General features: G+C 36.1%; 1 protein-coding gene across 5 annotated transcripts in view; it reads right to left on the reverse strand.

Moving 5' to 3' along the window:
• Positions 1-13,790, reverse strand: part of Slc4a10 (solute carrier family 4 member 10) — a 101,874-nt gene that overhangs the window by 65,748 nt on the left and 22,336 nt on the right. For all 5 annotated transcript variants that reach the window (XM_051166176.1, XM_051166173.1, XM_051166175.1 and 2 more), the window contains 4 exons: positions 10,209-10,355; positions 4,464-4,564; positions 1,229-1,403; positions 370-503 (listed from right to left, as the gene is read on the reverse strand). In XM_051166176.1, the coding sequence (XP_051022133.1) occupies positions 370-503; positions 1,229-1,403; positions 4,464-4,564; positions 10,209-10,355 (557 nt within the window). The remainder of the gene's footprint in view (positions 1-369; positions 504-1,228; positions 1,404-4,463; positions 4,565-10,208; positions 10,356-13,790) is intronic.

Consider the following 13,790-nt stretch of genomic DNA (forward strand, 5'->3'; position numbering starts at 1 on the left):
GGAAAAAGGTTATTTTACAGCTTGCCACCGCTTAAACAACTGGAAATAAGCCCGATTCAGGAAGTGAAAGTAAGTAACTTCACAGCCTGTAAGTCTCTGAACTCAAGATTGTCTATAGAGAAATCTAAGGGGACAAAATAATGGAGGTTTCTCAACGCTTAAAATTGAATCTTGTTTATTATAAATATTATATACACAGTACATGCACAAATATTTTAACTTTTCCTGCATTTCCACTGAGAGACAAAAACGGCAAACTGAATCATACCAGCCCATTTCACTTCTCCCCACAGACCTCCAAAAGTGATAATGTTGAGCAGAGAAAAAGCAATGAAAAAGCATATAGTAGGCAAGAGTAACAATACTTACTTGCAAAATTTAAACAATATCTTTTCGAACACCAAAACAGGTCCTGTACTGCCTAATATGGTAAGAGGCTGTCCACCAAAAAGAGAATAGGCTATCCCAGTCATAGATGCTCCAAAGAGTGATTCGATTGCACTCTGTGGAAAATATGAATGGATCCATTACTAAGCTACACAGGTAGCCATCATAATAGGTATAAACATTTCAGATATATTGGTTTACACCTTTACCCTTCCCCATGCTATTCTTAGAAACTCTGGGAAACAAGGCTGAGAAAACAGCCAGTGAGGGTAGACTCTTTGTATCAGTAACTGGGAAGTATAATCTATACCTTCTGGCTTCATTTTTTAAAACATTTATTTATTTATTACTTATACAGTAATAGATATACAGCAGGCCAGGAGAGGGCACCAGATCTCATCATAGATGGTTGTGACCAACCATGTAGGTGCTGGGAATTGAACTCAGTATGTTTAGATGAGCAGCCAGTGCTCTTAACCTCTGAGCCCCCCTCTCCAGCCCCCTAGTTCATTTTTTACTGTTTTACAAAATATTTAAATATTTTCAGAATCAGTGTCGGATTTTTTGAAAAATTGACTCAATCTAAAAATTGATCTAGAATTGTGGATCAAGGGGTATGCCATCAGGCCTTTTATACTACTCAAAAATTAGTGTTTCCAAGTCATTCTACTCTGAGACCACCAGATCCACTAGCCACCCAGGAACTTCATAGAAATTTTATCTTCTGGACCCTGCTATCAAAGCTCTCCTCGCAATCCAAGATCCAGTGCTCGCTAGCATAACTACGCATCTTAAAGGCAGATTACGGCTCTCAAAGCTCAGAGAAAATCATCATACATACTATTCGACCTTCGGTTGCTTCTCCCAACAGTCCTCCAAATGTGATGACAGGGGACATGCACGCACAGTAGAGAAACAGGAAAGATGCTAAGCACTGCAGGCTGAAAGCATCTCTGAAGTCACTCCAGAAGAATGGAGCTTTTCTTTTGATATCTAATATAAGTCCCCCAAAAATCCTAAGACATGGGGGGGAAAACACAATAGTGAAACCCAAAGATAAAAAGCATGTAAGTTAAAAAGAGCATTGCTCTGTTGCCCGGTCACAGTAAAATTTTCCATCAGCAGAGATGAGACCCATATTAGACTACCACATTTTATTATGATGACCTACAGGAACAGCTTTGCACTACTACAATACCCCATATATTCTTCCTACAACTAAAAAAAAAAAAAAAAAAAAAAATCAGGCTTTCCCAAGCAAGAGTCAGGGATTCAGCAATCAAATTTCAAATAATGAGCTTCATGGTTATTCAAATCTCTGTGTTATTCCTTTATTGACGCTAAACTCAGGCCTTCACTGTCAACCTTGGAAGTGTGTGTGTTTTTAAAAAACATTTTACACTTTTTAGGATATTTACACTATTTACACTCTTATAATATTTACGCTAATTTAGGATAACAGAAACAAGAGACAGAGAGACAATTGGTCTTGGTACATGCTACTTGTAAAGATCACTCTAAAGAGAATAAGGCTGTGTTTAACCATAACTCCAGTCACCAAGCCCCTCTGTAATAAAAACGACCATCTGAGAAAACAACTAAATGACAATGTGGGTAACAACATTCAATGGAGACAGGGAGACTCTGAGATTGTTTTTTTACTTTTAGGAGACTATGAAGTTAACCTAATATAATCAAACTAGTTAAATGTCATTTTGACCAATTATTTCCCACACATATTCCCAACCCTGTCAATTATAAGATAATAACGACCTGTTATGGAAATATTTCACTTATTCCAAACATGACAAAGAGAAACACTTTGAAACACTTCAAAGGGTTTTGGTTTTGGTTCAGGAGTTTGCGATTGTAAATTTATGCTTAAAATGTGAACACTATCATCCTTTAATGCATTGGAATGAAAACAGTAACAAGTAGGGAGTCTCATTATTTGAATATTTGATAGCAACATTCAGATTTAACATTTGATACTGAAAGTTCATTTTACTCCATGGAATAAAGATGTGATCTTAAAGTAAGAATACAATATGCTTCCCATGTAAAGGTTAATGGTTAAAAAATATTTTAAAGCTGGACAGGGTGGCACATGCCAATAAGCCCACACTCCAGAGGCAGGAGGCAGGGTTGTGAGTTTGACCTTGTATGAAAAAAATAATAAAGCAAAAACCATGAGGTTGCTAAAATCTGATCATATGGTGAATGTTCTTGGATCATAAAAATTAAATTTTTTATTTTATACTCAGAATTATTGAAAATGTGTTTATTTGTTGTGTGTATATTTGTGAGGCTTGTCAGAGGACAATTTCGAAGGAGTCACTTCTCTCTTTGCCATGTGTGTTCTAGGGCTAACTCAGGTAGCCAGGTGTGGCACTGAGCAATCTCACCAGCTTTTAATGGCCCTGATCTGAGGAAGACATAATAATTGTCTATTAATAACTATCTGGTGATATATGAGAGTAAAATCACTGTTTTTCTAGTGATTTTCTTCAACCATAAAGGATTAAGAATAAAATTCTGAGACAGAAGGACTCAAAGATGCTTCCAGAGAACGTGTGGAATACACACATATACAAACCTCACATAAGGTCCCTCTGTGTTTGGCCAAACATATGCATGTAAATTCTGTGTAGTTTTTATTTCTGAATAACATATTTCTTGTCAAAGTCACAGTTCAAATTAGATTTATTCTACTAAGCTATGCATTCATTTATTATTTATACCCTACCTAGTTCTAAAAATATTTTTAGATAGTTATGAGCTATTAATTAGTAATTAATATTTATAGTTTGATAGTATTTTATATTAGACCACTGCTTTGTAATTAATCACTTATTAGAGCATACATTAGTCTGAATAGTTATATAGCTGTGTAATAAATGTGCTTTTATTGGTAAAGATCTAAATCCAGAAGTGGGAGTTCATTACAGAAGAACAGTGCAAGAGCAGCCCAGATGTACACCAGCAATTCCAGGAGAGCAGATGAGTAATGGATACTTCAAGTCATGTCAGCAACAGTATCTGTGGGAGAACTCTGGAGAAGCGAAGATACCGGATATTGGTGACCTGGGAGGATTTAGGAAGCAGTAAGGAAAAGTGATCTTGGAAAAAAAATCTAAGCTATGTGGCATGTTACACCTGAGAGAAAAAGAAATATATACCATCAAAAATTAAAAAAAGACTGTATTTGAAAGTATGAAAGCAAACAGAATGAGTAATAAAGCTTCCAGGGAAGGGCAAAGGAAAAACTTGAACCATCTAAAAGTAAGTGACGCCAAGGAAGATGGTAAAGGACATTTCCTCAGACACACAGGAATAGAGGGAAAACACAGGAGAACTAAAATGCAGAGCTGTCAGGAACTGGAAAGTCAGCAGCAGGCATACTGCAAGCAGTACAGAAAATGGCCCGAGGGGAGGGCCACCAATCCTACAAAGCCTTGGCAATTGTCTTTAATTATAGGGAGGCTGTCCACACAAGCTCCCTGAAGAGACTTCCACCCAAGGGTTCTGATTTTCTCCTCACACATCGCTTGCAGAAAGACAAGCTGTCAAAAACCCATAAAAACATTTTATGAAATAAATTGAAGCTTTCATCTCTTCAAAGGTGTGTGATTAGAAAAACAAATCATATAGCTCTTTCAAATAACAAGCATAATAATAAAAAATACCATTATATACGTCCTACTAGCATCTAATGAGGAAAGGTCTACAGGACTTAATTCTTGGTATTTAGTTTTATTTCTGTCTTGAACCTTGAAGCTTTCAACAAGCTATTTTGGAAGTGTCAACTGACAGTTTTCTTATTCATTCTAAGACTCTGTGAAAGCATTTTATGCTTCATAAAATGAAAGACTAGAATGCAATGGAATGGTGTAGCCACTGTCCTGCTTTAACAGTAGTGACAATCATTATTCATTTCAGAGAAATCAAATTAATTGGCATTTCACTCTCAAAGAGTAATATTAAAAGTGTAGAATAAATTAGATCTTGAAACAACAATTCCTGACAGATAAGAATGACACACCATTTAAAGTCCCATACAAATGGCTTTCACTCACCTCCCAGTTCGCTGGAGTTCAGGCCCACTATGTCCCCCATGTGGCTCAGCTTCCCCATGAGCTGCTGTTCCATTTGGCACAGCAGGAATCTTCCTCTTCTCCTGCAGGGAATTTTGGTTGGTGCATAGTTTGTTGCATGTGCCAGAATTTAGTTACAAAAGTAAATCCTCTCTTCCCTCTTGAAGCCATGTATAGAATGGCTAAGACCATGGTTCTGTGACTTAGTGGCTATTTAACCTTTGAAAATGCACCCCATCCCTCATCACTGGGGAGGACGACAGTACCGATTTCACAGTATGGATGAACTAAACAATGCGTGGGCATTTTAAAAAAATCTTACACCTGGCAGTAATTTTGCTTCATGCCTTGATATAGATGCTATACTTGAAAAGTAAGCAGAAAATGTCAGTATGCTAGGGTTGGGGCACACAGTTCACTGGAGAGGTATTTGTCTATCATGTCAATGGCATGAATCCAATTTATATCACAAAAGACAGAGAAAAGAGCAAAGTGTCTACCATTTTACTATTTTTAAGTACCATTCTTTCCATTCCTCTAGATCATGTTTTTTAGAAAAGGATAATTTATGCTATAAATCTTCATGACTCATAGACACAATATTACAGCAAAAGGAAAATTCTATTTGAAGCAATGACAAATTAACTGAAGTTTAAGTATTTTCCCTTAGATTTATTCCACTTTCTTTGCTAGTGACTGAGTTATTTTAAAGGAAAAAAAAAAAAAAAAAAAAAAAACAGAAGGCCCTCCCTAAAATGCTACCTCTTATCATCTTAGATCATGTCAACGTGTACAAAAGTACTTAAAAGAATGACAAGGAGAGTTTAAGTTGTACAATAAAAGTTGTACTTGAGAGAAAAACTTGTTCTTGGCTGTCATTCCAAACTACAGTTGGTATAAACATGCAGCACAAAACTGATGTGTTAGTTTATCTTATACACAACGGGACACTTAGATAGAATGATACATGTTTCATGTATGATAAAATGTATTTTTGTTTTAAACACAATATAGGAAAGTTCACTATTTAGTAGTTCTTCAATTTCAAAAGGCTATGAAAAGATACACTAAAGTAAATATAGAAGAAAAGATATATTTCAACTGGTGAAGGTCTTATCTTCACAGGTAAATATAAAACATTATAAAGTGAGTTAAGGATGGCCATCATTAGTTACTTCCAATGACCTAGGGAAATATGTCACAGCTTCTATAGCACTTAGAAAAAAAGTGATAATATCTGGCTATCTGTCGAAATAATCCCTTTTGGATAATTTACTTTTGTTTTATACATTTAAAAAGCCATATCTTAATAAAATAGATTATAAATAATTAAAATATTAACTATTCTAAGGCACATGTTTGCTCAAGGAGTAAAAAAAACATTGAAAATTATAATGACCATAAATAACATCAATAAATATTCTGAGGAAATAAAATCTATTTTGAGTTCTGACACAAACACATGTATTTTGATTTTTTTTTTTTTTTTTTTGTTATAGACGCCTAAAGTATACCAGTAGAAAAATTAGTCCTATGGAACATATATACTCATAGAAAATACAGAAAAATTAAAAATTAAATATTTAATTATACAGTATGTTAGAAAGAAGGAGACCTATGAAAAAAAGAAAACTTTGCACAGAGCACAAGGTGTCTAAGATGACTGGAAGGGAAGGAAGGAGCATAAACTTTAAATGGAGTTTTCAAAGAGGCCCCATGGAAAAAGTCACATAGGAAAACCTGAGGGAGGCAAGAGAATCAGACATGCTGAATAACTAGAGGACACCAAGGAAAGAAGACCAGGTAGTGCTGTAGTCTTAAGAAGCAGAATGCCTGGAAGGTTTGAAGAATACCAGGAATAAGAAAGTAGCAGAGATAAAGCCACAGAAGAAAGGGGCGGTGATGGTTATAGAGAATTAGTCAGCCAGTGTATCTATCTTGCTTTTATTCCCTATCAAAGGAGGAATATTTACAAGGTTTTGAGGGGAGAAATGATGTAACAAAATTGGAATTACTTTATGAGGTTGAGGAGAGATTATTGAATATAGAATAAAGCAACCTGTGTGGGATCTATTTCAGAAATCTAGGAGAAAAATGATAGAAGGTTGAATCAAGATGGTCACAGTGATAAATAGTATAATTATGGAGAAAGATAGAAGACAAAGCCATAAGAATTCTCTGAAAGAATAGATATAAGGTATAAACTGAAATAATGGATTGTTTGGGCCCAATCAATTATAAGAATGTATTTAGCAATTAGCTAAGATTGGAAGATACAAATACAATTGATTTTGAGGAAAGCTCAGAGATCCTTATATACTCCTGGAAACCTATGTTTCTTGTCTCAAAGTTGTAATTACAAAAATAAAGAGATATAAAGAAATGAGACTATATACAATTTGGCTTAAACTTTCAAAATATTCAGACAGAGACACAGGATAGGCAGATGAATAACGCGTGAGTTCAGTTTAAAAATAAATTCGGAAAAAGGTTTGGAATTCTAATATTGAACAGAATTACCAAGAACATGAGCAAATATAGAAGGAGACATGAATAGAGAATACAGGGTCTTGGTCTAAGTGTTAGTCTCAACACAAAGAACTCAGAGAGAAGTGGAAGAACGAACCAAGGAGACTGGTAAGGATTGACCCACGAGACTGTGGAAGCGCCGAGAGACTGTGCTCTTTAGGAACTAAAAAAAGAAAATACACCCAGGAAAAGGACATTGTCAGTTCTCTAAAATGTTGAAATTCATGTGCTAAGTGGAATATAGACCAATAAATTACCATGTTTCTTATCACTGTGGATATCACTGGTGGTAATTTTTTAGTGTAGCAAATGGGATAACCTACTGAGATAGGTATTTAGAGAGAAGCGGAGGAAAGGGAATGGAGGCATGTACTATAGAGAACTGCTCTATGACATTCTGTTGCAAAGAAAAACGAAATGTGTAAGTGACTGCCAATAGGAATGATACAAAGCAGTCACTTTATAAAAGATTCTGAGTTTACGGTACGTTAACAGAGTGATGTAACACAGAACAACGGACTAATATAATGATGAGAGTGGGAGTTTTGGCAGAGCAAAGTCCTCTAATAGATGAATACAGATGGGGTTTGGTATGCAACTGAAATGCTGACTTTCCAATGTAGGGAAGGCTGAGCTGACAAAAGAGTGTGCTACTCAGAATCCATGAAAGTGAGAAAGAGCAAACATGTAGCATCAAGAGTTACAGAGGGTATGCTAAAATTCTGAGACAAAACGTGTGTGAAATAGTCACTTAGAACAACTGGGAAGGATGGGAAAGTGAGCAGGCAGCATTAAAGGCTCACTTGAGCCATATGATCATTAGATGATGGGAGCTAGTCAATGAAGCCATAGTTTTTCCTTCCACTTTGGCCAGAACAGTGTGGGTAGAGATAAGAAAGTTTAATCCTCATAGAGTTGTTGGTTTTGACAACCAAGCACATGACATGAAAATCAATCAAACAAACAAACAAACCAAAAATGATGAAGGCATGTAAGAAAGTGATTAAAATGACTGACAAAAAAGGATAAAGAACAATTTCAGGCGGATCTCTTGAGATGACAGGTTTTTTTAATTGGAAGGGAAATGTATTTAAAAAAGCTGTCATCTGTACATCTCAAAAGAATGAAAACTACAGAAATTATTTGATGAGGGGTAACATTATTTAAATGAGTCTAAGTTAAAGGTGCTTAATATATGCTAATTCAGTTTGGTCCCTTAATAAAGGAAAGCGCACCTCATATCAATATAGTATTTAAATATAACATGATGTTTTAAAATATTAATATTTTAATGAAGTATACAATACATATATAATTCGTACTCACTGTATAAAATCTTGCTATCTAATATAATAGCCCTTAACCACTTGGCTATACAAATTTAAACTAATTAAAATAAAAATTAAATTTGTTAATTGCACTAGCTACATTACTAGCATTTAACAGTAGCTAGTTGATTAGGAAGCATCACTATAGAATTCTTTATTTATCGAAGAAATTCTGTAGAGCAGTTTTGAAACAAAGAATCAATACTGAGAGAGTAAAGCATTTATTCAAGGTCAAACAAATACACAATGACAGAACCTAGATACTAGAATGCTTAATTCCAATACTTGGAATTTTCTCATTTTTATTTTCTCCTAAAAAAAAAAATACAGATTTACTATCTTTCTCGTTGTCTGAAAAAGGCCATTCCTCAAAAGTAGAATACTTTAAAAATAATTTAACCTTTAAAGATTAGTTGGTGGTAGAGTGAATTACAAAGTTTGCTTCATAGTTTCAATAACTTCATCCAAATATCATTAGTAAAAGGTTTAACCATGTTACTTTAGAAAGCATCATGATGCCATTGCCAATATCATTAGTGCTGATGCGTGTGTTTCAAGTATCTTTAGTGCCGAGGCATGTGTTTCCTGTATCATTAGTGCCGAGGCATGTGTTTCCTGTATCATTAGTGCTGAGGCATTTATGGGTAGAGAAATGAGGACGCCCTTACAATCACTCTCTAAGCAGCTGCTTTTACCTTAGTAGTGGAGGGACTTAAATGATATGGTCTCAGTGACACAACTACAAAATGGCAATTGTTAAGGAAAGTAAAAGGATTTCAATAATGGTAGAACGACTTCAAAATAGAAACACAGACCTGAGATATTAGTATTATGCTTTTATGCTGACAGAGGAGTTACATGGCCTTTTTACGAACGCATGACTCAGTAAAACACTTGCCAATTTACCCACTTCTAACTGATCTGAAAATCCAAGTCCAGGACAGGGTCAGCAGGCCCATGTCTAATTTCATCAGAATATCGAGTGAAACAAGTCTCTGCAGGACCAAGGACCAAAGGCACCAAATGAAAGGATGTGGGAGCAGAGCCCAGAGGAACTGAGAGGCAACATGAAGAGCCAGTTTTGCAGACATTTGGCTACCATTTTTAACACTCATGCCCGACATAAGAAAATGCCCTAAGCATTAACAATATTCTTTATTTTTTTACTTCTGTAATATAGGACAGATAAAATACACATTTGACTTTCATAGACATATTTTTTAAATATATATACCTTACATGAAAGGATACAAACATAAGAATCATGATTAAGAAAAGCTTGTCCCAATTTTCACTGTGATTAGCAGTAATAGGGAGTTTCTACAAAAGTCCTCCTTTAAGTTCCTAATCATTGTCAACTTTCAGAACACTGAAAACATGGGCTTCATCATAGAACATATTTTATGCTATTATAAACTTTAATATCTCACCAATGTAATATCTTTTATTTTGGACCTGAAATATTAATATTTCTGGACACATAAGACTTATTTAGAGGCTAATGATCCAAAATACCAAATTTTCCAATGTGTTAGGTCACATTAAGAACATTTTATAAGCTGGGAGCTATGGCACACCTCTGTAATCTCAGTGCTTGGGGGAGGCAGAGGCAGGTGGAGCTCTGTGAGTTTGAGGTCAACCTGGTCTACAAAGTGAGTCCTGGACAGCCAAGGCTACATATAGAAACCCTGTCTTGGAACAAAACGAAACAAAACAAAACAGAACATTTTATTAATTAATGTTTTTGCTCTTTTGGAATATGTTAAATCATTTGACACTTTATATATAGTGCATTATTTTAGGGGCATGAATTTAAAGAGAAACAAAAGACAAACTATTAGAATTGTAGAGTGTTTCCACATCTACTCACCTGGGAAGGGACGTTTTTGGGAGGTTCTATTCGGATGCTTGGGTCCCATTCTCCAGGAGGGAGAACAGTCACCTGATCCAGAAACTCATCAATTCCCGACACTAAATCATTACGGTCTTTAGCTTTGTATGCGACATCATGAAATACCTACAGAAGAAAAAGCAGTAGCACGTTTATAATAAACTATTTTTGAAAATCAGTAAAATTAATATAATAAAAATGGTCATCCTACCAAAAGCAATCTACAGATTCAATGAAATCCCCATCAAAATTACAACACAATTCTTCACAGATCTTGAAAGCAAAAAATATTCAGCTTTAGAAAAAAACCCAGGCTAAAAACCCTGACCAATCAAAGAAATATGGGAGGTATCCTTATCCCCAATTTCAACTTGTACGACAGAGCTATTATAATAAAAACATCTTGGTCCTGGAACAAAAACAGACATGTTGATCAATGGAATCAAATTGAGACCCATACATAAATCAACACACCTATGGGCAATATATATATATATATATATATATATATATATATATATATATATATATTAATTTACATTTATAAATACATACATATATAAGGTATAAATACACACTAGGGAAAAAGACAGCATTTTCAGCACATAATGCTGGTTAAATTAGCTGCATGTCGAAGAATCCAAATAGATGTATACCTAATCACCATCCACTTAACTCCAAGTAGGTCAAAGACCTTAACACAAAACTAGATACGCTGAACCTGATAGAAAAGAAGGTGAGGGATAGTCTTGAATTCATTAGTACAGAAAAATACTTTCTAGACTAAACACTGTTAGTAAAAACACTAATATCAAAGTTAATAAACGGGATCTCATGAAACTTAAAATCTTCTGTACGGCAAAGGACTGTGTCAGTCAAAGTGTCAGCCTACACAATGGGAGTTATATATCTGATAGAAGGTTAATATCTAAAATAATGAACTAAAAACCCTAGATATCAAGAAAACAAATAACCTAATTTTAAAATGGGTTATGGATTTAAACAGAAAATTCTCAGTAGGGGAAAGCCAAATGAGTGAGAAACACTTAAAGAAATATTCAATATCCTTAGCGAGTAAGAAGGGGCAAATTAAAAGTACTTTTGAGATTCCATCGAAATATTGCCAGAATGGCTAAGATCAATAAAACAAATGACAGCACATGCTGGCGAGGATGTGGAACAAAGGGAACTCTCCTGCATTGCTGGTGGGAGTGCAACATATACACCACTATGGAAATCAGTGTGGTGGGACTGCAACATATACACCACTATGGAAATCAGTGTGGTGGGAGTGCAACATATACACCACTATGGAAATCAGTGTGGTGGGAGTGCAACATATACACCACTATGGAAATCAGTGTGGTGGGAGTGCAACATATACACCACTATGAAAACCAGTGTGGTGGGAGTGCAAGCATATACACCACTATGGAAATCAGTGTGGTGGGACTGCAACATATACACCACTATGGAAATCAGTGTGGTGGGAGTGCAACATATACACCACTATGGAAATCAGTGTGGTGGGAGTGCAACATATACACCACTATGGAAATCAGTGTGGTGGGAGTGCAACATATACACCACTATGGAAATCAGTGTGGTGGGAGTGCAACATATACACCACTATGGAAATCAGTGTGGTGGGAGTGCAAGCATATACACCACTACAGAAATCAATGTGGTGGTTCTTTGGGAAGGCGGGAATCCATCTACCTGGAGATCCAGCTGTAACACTCTTGGTCACATATACAAAGCATGCTTCATCCTACCACAGAGATACTTGTTCAGGTATGTTCATTGCTTTCGCTATTTATAATAGACAGAAATGTGAAATAACCTAGTTTTTCTTCAAAAGAATAATGGATAAAGAAAAATTGACAGATTTTCTTTACAAATGGAGTATTACTCAACTACTCAGCCATTAAAATAGAAATCGTAAAGCCTGTGGGCTAATGGATGGAACTAGAAAAAAAAAATCAGAGTGGGGCACCCCAGAACGAGAAAAACAAATATGGTATGTATTCATTTAGATGTGGATGCTGTCTATCAACTCAATGATAACCAAACTACAATCCATAGAATCACAGAGGTTAGGTATAGTGTAAGGGACTAGAGAGGACAGATAGGTCTTCCTAGGAAAGAGAAATAGAATAGATTGTTATGTATGGATGGAGGGGGCTGGAATGAGAAGATCAAGTGGATAGGAGAAGAGAGAAGATGACAAGGAAGGGTGAGACAATCAAAATTAAGAGCAATTTGTGGTGTACTATGGAAAACTAATACAGTAGAAGCATCCTAAAACATATACATATGTATATGAAGGAGCTCTCAATGAAAGGATGAAATAATAGATGAGACAGTGGCCCCACCGCTGACCCCTGCCAACTGGACATCTCTTGCCATCAAATGAAGCTTCCAATCCTGGGACTGGGTTACACCTAATTGAGTTGTTGGTCAAAAGGATTCCCATGAAAACCGCCAAATAACCCAGACATTTGGCAAAACAGTTTTCTCTTCACAAGCTAATGTCAAGCCTCCATTGCTGAAGATAACAGCTACATGATTTCATTGAACATACAGAAGTCAAATTGGTGCCTACATAGAACCTTTGCCCCTCATGTGCTAGCATCTTTGGTACAGGAAACTACTCTTCATACCACCAAAAGAGAAGAGAAATCACAAATCCAGCCACAAAACCTTTGGTCTACAGTGGTATCCTTCCTGCAAGACATGCTAGAGCAATGGTGGCACTAAGCTCGAGGGAGTAACAAGCAAATAGCTGCTTTGAGTAAAATATCACCCCATGAGATGGAGCTTAGACCTGACAGTGTTTGGGTGACCAAGAATCTGAGACTAGATAGCCCAATCTTCCAACCCTCTTTTCCCTCATGCTCCCTGAGCTTTAGGCCTTGGATTGCATTGTAGGTATATTCTCCCTTATGTATTTCTCCCTTATGACCAGGTGTGACTCTCTGTAATAGTCTCCATCTGCTGCAAAAGCTTCTTTGATGATGGATAAATTACATGTAGTAGCTAGGCATGGCGGCACACACCTTTAATCCCAACACTGAAGGTCTCCTCCTTGAGGCCTAGCTTTCACAGTACTGATAGGTGATGTGCATTGTTCTAAGGGAGGAAAACAACCAACAGTGCTACCTGGATGCAATATCTACTAACTGCAACAACAGTCAGCATGAATAATAACCCTATTGTGTCATTCATATCCTAGTGGCAACCAAGCTCTCTAATGTGAATTAAGTCCTATTCAACAGAAGGGCAATCATGCCTTTTTTCTGGCAACCTACCCAACCACCAAAGGATAATGAGGGTTGTGCATCTTACAAGAGAACATACTACTGCTACTTTACTAAGGCAGCACAATCCCTAACTGAATTCTAAATATCTAGCCTTATATCCACAGATAAGTGTAGCTCTCATCAAAGAAACTTTTCAACAGGAGACCACTATAGAAAACCATAACCGGTCAAAATATAGAAAACTAATGTTAATGGAGCACCCTGCCACAATTGTTATAGCTATGACACAACTCTTGCT

This window comes from Acomys russatus, chromosome 24 (assembly GCF_903995435.1).
Source record: "Acomys russatus chromosome 24, mAcoRus1.1, whole genome shotgun sequence".
Classification (NCBI taxonomy): Eukaryota; Metazoa; Chordata; class Mammalia; order Rodentia; family Muridae; genus Acomys; species Acomys russatus.